At 51.8% G+C, this 4,463-nt stretch overlaps 1 protein-coding gene across 1 annotated transcript; it reads right to left on the bottom strand.

Moving 5' to 3' along the window:
* Window positions 1-3,564, bottom strand: Skida1 (SKI/DACH domain containing 1). The gene has a single exon (XM_032884846.1). It carries the CDS (start codon window positions 2,897-2,899, stop codon window positions 152-154), a length of 2,748 nt encoding a protein of 915 aa, XP_032740737.1. The 5' UTR covers window positions 2,900-3,564; the 3' UTR covers window positions 1-151.
* Window positions 3,565-4,463: the final 899 nt, after the last annotated feature.

Below are 4,463 nucleotides of genomic sequence, written 5' to 3'. Positions count from 1 at the left end.
AGTAATCCGATTTCTGTCTTCAAAATGCGATAAACCAGGACTCCAAAAGGGGTGTAACACCATTAATGGACTTGGTACAAGCCATCCTGTGCAGCTTACAACAAAAGGAAGGTAATATGGTTCGAGAAAATATCTTCCAAAACATTTTTTTTTATGAATTAAATTTCCTGAATTTGTGACTAGGTGGAAGAGGTATTGCAGAACCGCCCAGCTGCCATTTCCATATAGGATGGGCCTTGTGAGGAGGTTGGGAATCCTTAGTGGTGTTTAAGGAATACGCTGGCCACAAATCCCCATCCTTCCCAATAATGAGTGATGGTGGACAAGGAAAATTTGCCATGAAATTAAACGGCCTTTTCACTGCTGATGCTACATTGCTGGCTACCTTTTTGCGTCTGTTTAAAACTGTAAAGTCATCCAGTGTTCCTTCATGTGTCTCAGTTTTACCTGTAGGACGAGGGCTTCTAGCTGATTTCAAATTTGGTTTGACTGGAGGTGTCTGAAGGACTGGTCGTTTGCCCAGTACTAGTGTCCGGTAATTTTTCCTCACCCTGGCACCAAATTTATATTCCCCATCCTCAGGTTTTGGAGATCCTAAAGTGCATGAAAGGCCCTGACTCTGAGCCAGGGGATTTAAGGAAGGAGTTTCTTTCTCAGGGCATGCAAAGCCTTCCTTGGCTGTGGGTACCAAGGCGTCCTCCTCTTTCTTCTCAGTCACACTGTAAAACTCACCCTCTGTATCATTGCACTCCCACTTTAGCTCACTTGTTATAAGATCGGGTTCATAGTCTTCATTAGCACTACTGTCTTCTACTTTGATTTTAATATTGTGCAGAAATGGCAATGTCTTGTCGCCTGTGTCAGTGCAGAGACTCTCAGCTTTAGTTGCTGTTGCTGCTGCTGCTGCTGCTGCTGCTGTTGCTGCTGCTGCTGCTGCTGCATCCACTCCGGGATCAGTCTGAGGAGAGGGCAAATCCGTGGCAAATTCAGGACAATGAGGGATTTTGGAATCTTTTCCTGAATTTGCTGCTGTTCCACAAGGATCGTTATTTAAGAACCTAGCAGCCATTGTGCTGTTTTCTGCACAGTGTGTAGTAGGAGTTGCTTGTAGGCATTTCCTAGCCTCTCGGAGTATTCTTTGTTGTGGAAATACATTGTTTGTCTTTGGGCTAGGTGAAGAGGCCCCCTCTGCCTGGCAGTTAATTGTCAGGTCAGTTCTCTTTACAGTACTGGAAATTTCAGAGTGTGGGAATGTAATCTCAGATACCCTATCGTTTCTTATCTCTGGGAAACAACTCCCCATGCTGGCCGGGCAGTACACCGGAGCCCCTTTGGGAGCCCAGCTCTGCAGATTCCACTCCTCTGGCGACTCGGCTTTGACACTACTCTTGAGGTCGGGAAGTCGGCCGGCATCCTCGAAAGCAGCGGGTTTGGCTGCAGCGGCGGCGGAGGCCAGATGGTACAAGAAGTTGGCCTGCGCCTGCACGCTGGGAGGCTTGCAGAAGCTGGTGCGCCTGAAACGGATGCTCTGCACTGACACTTGGCTGGACCCGGAGCTGGAGTCTGACTCGGTGGATGAGTCCTCCTCCTCCGAGCTGATTTCACTGGAATCAGAGGCCCCGCTGCCCCCCTCTTCCTCCTCCTCTTCCTCCTCCTCCTCTCCTTCCTCCTCCTCTTCCTCTGAGGACACGGAGTTGCTGGAGCTGGACAAACTGGAGCCAAAATCCGAGTCATTGGCTGCATGGTCCGAGTAGGAGCTGGACTCGGAGTCGCTGCTACAACTCTCGGGAAAGCTTCCTAGATGGGGCTGCGGCCGGTGGTGGTGAGGGGGGTGGTGACTCGGCGTTGGCTGCTGGGCCCGGTGGTGGTGGTGGTGGTGATGGTGGTGATGGTGATGGTGGTGGTGAGGAGGCGGGCAGAAGCTGTTGACCAGATGAAACCTCTCCAAGCAAGTGGCTCCGGCGGCCGCCGCCGCCGCCGCCGCCGCTGCTGCCGCCGCCGCCGCCGCCTTGGCTTTGTAGGACCTGGGCAGCAGCAGCAGGCGCCAGGCGCCGGCGTGAGGCGCGAGCAGGCAGTTCTTGGCGCCCCCGCGCTTGCGCTTGCAGCGGTAGGTCAGGCTCACCGGGCCTCCGGCGCCGGTCGCCGCCTTTGGGCTGGGGCCCGCCGCCTGGTAGTAGGCGGCGGCGGCGGCGGCGGCGGCAGCGGCGGCGGCGGCGGCGGCGGCTGCGGCCGGGTGCTTGCTGCACAGCAGGCTCCGAAAATAAGCCGGGTCCGAGTGGAAAGCGACGTAGTTTCCCTGGAGCGGGGCAGTTTCATAGTTTAAAGAGGGTTTGCAAGGCGAGCGAACGATCTCCGGGTAGTGCGAGCCAGGGTATTTGCTAAAAATCTGAGGTAGATGGGCGGCGGGGCGCGCGGCGGCGGCGCCCGGACGCTGGGACTGCGCGCTGATTGGCAGGGGCCGCGCGGCTCCGCTCAGGCCCCGCCAAAGTTGGTGCTTGTCCTTCCAAAAAGCCGGGCGGGGGCTGGCGGCGGCGGCGCGCTCTGGCGGCGGCGCCTTTGTGGCCAGGGCCCGACCGACCCTCCTTCGCTTGGTCTTGAGCACACGCTCGGTTTTGCAGGAGGTGTAGAGCGCTTCTACGTCTTCCCGGGAGATGAGCGTGCATTTGGCCGCGTGGAAGGCGATACTGTTGATTGCTTTGAGTTTCCGCAACTCCTCCAGATCGCAGTGGTGCTTTTTCACTTTCAGATGATCCATGCGCTTGTGCACGGTCGTCCTCGGGATGTTTTTCAGCAGATCTGTGAAGACTTGGGAGAGAGCAAACATTTGCTTTCCTTTAATGATGAGGTAGCCGAGCCTCACGCCATCCACCTCTTCGAAACCTGACTTCAGGTCTCCCATCTCGGGCACTAAATGATCCCCACCATTTGCAGTAAATATATACGTGACGCATACATACACATGTATGTATGTTAATCCTCCGCCAGATGCTGCGTGTGTCTCAAGGCATCCTGCTAATAAAATAACAAAGACTGTTATTCCCGGCGAAGGGAGTGCCAAACTCTAGGCGAATTACTGGGGGGGGGAGGAGAAAAACCCCATGAAATTACACTGACTTGATTCTCGCTTTTTTTTTGGTTTTCGTTTTTTTAAAAAAGAGGGAAAAGACCATCCGGTTTCAGATCTGCCAGTGTGTTGGTCTGAGTCCTCGATGCGGATCAGTACCTGGGCCCCGCTACTCCTTCTTTCTCCATTGGAGCACTATGATAATGGAATGTGAAGGGAGAAAGAGAAAAGAAATGCAGCTGCTATTCCCGCCGCTGCTTTAGCTACAAATAAAATGACAGAGTGAAGTGAGCTCGTCCGGAGACACCTTCATCAATTAATTCCCCTAAAGCCAACGCTGATTGGACACTCCTGACAGGTGATGCAATAAAAATTGATATTCCACCCCTTCCCCCCAAAATCTCCTACTAATTAGCATACCCTTATACTGCCACCTCCCCTCCCAAAGTAAATAATACAGCCGGTATATAAATCTTTCCATTAAACTATCGGAGCTCAGAAACAGCCTGACTCACAGACTTCATCAGAAGCAGTGTATGTACGCTAAAAAAAAAAAAAAAAAAAAAAAAAAAGAAGCACCGTATATTCCCCTTTAAAGAAATACTGCCTATTTTTGCTTTATTTGCATTTTACCGATACAGCTATTATCGTTTCAAAGGAAAGCATTTAAAAAACATTATCAAGCTCAAATAGATATACCCCACCCCTCTTTTCTTCGGAAAATGAAGCTTAAGGGAAAACGTGCCAGAATAGCCTGGTATTTCCCTTCTGGGTGAGGAGAAGGAGACTGGCTGGGAGCTCTAAGTTAAATCCCGAGGTGACCCACCCCAGTACAGACTTACGTTGGCAATTTCACTCGACACCCCCGCCCCCTCCCATGCCCTTTTACAACCAGAAACAAAGTTATTTGACCAAGAAGGCAGTTCGAGGCTCCACCTCAGGAACATGTAACAATTCAACTGGATTTCAGTTCTTTGCTGAGGAGTGGGGCAGGGGGAAGGTAGTTTCTCCTCAGGCCCATAACAAAGCACAGATAAGCCAGCAATGAGTACACGGTTCACGATTCAGGGGCCTGGCGAAGAGGTGAGGTCATCCTAGAGTGTCCAGCACGGGCTTTGGCCAGGTCCCGTCCACAGGTCAGAATTCCAGGGAGCAGATACCTCCTTCTGCAGTAAAGGAAAGAAAATGGAAGGCTCCACAAGGTGCTTCCAGAAGTTTTACATAAAAACAATGAAAAGAAAGTGCTGGTGTATGGTGCAGACCATTTCAGTGGTTGGTGATGGCTTGGCTGGTAGATTAGCTGCATCTTCCACAGCTCCCATTGCCCCCCATGTGAAAGCCAGGCATCTGTTTTAACAAAATCACTTTGGATGAATATCAGTCTGGGATAACCTCTTCT

This window comes from Rattus rattus, chromosome 14 (genome assembly GCF_011064425.1).
Source record: "Rattus rattus isolate New Zealand chromosome 14, Rrattus_CSIRO_v1, whole genome shotgun sequence".
Classification (NCBI taxonomy): Eukaryota; Metazoa; Chordata; class Mammalia; order Rodentia; family Muridae; genus Rattus; species Rattus rattus.
The sequence above is the reverse complement of the archived record's forward strand: the minus strand, read 5'-3'. Positions and strand labels throughout refer to the sequence as shown.

Coding starts and splice junctions, on each gene's coding strand:
- Skida1 (XM_032884846.1), bottom strand. CDS start 2,899: ATGGGAGACCTGAAGTCAGGTTTCGAAGAGGTGGATGGCGTGAGGCTC.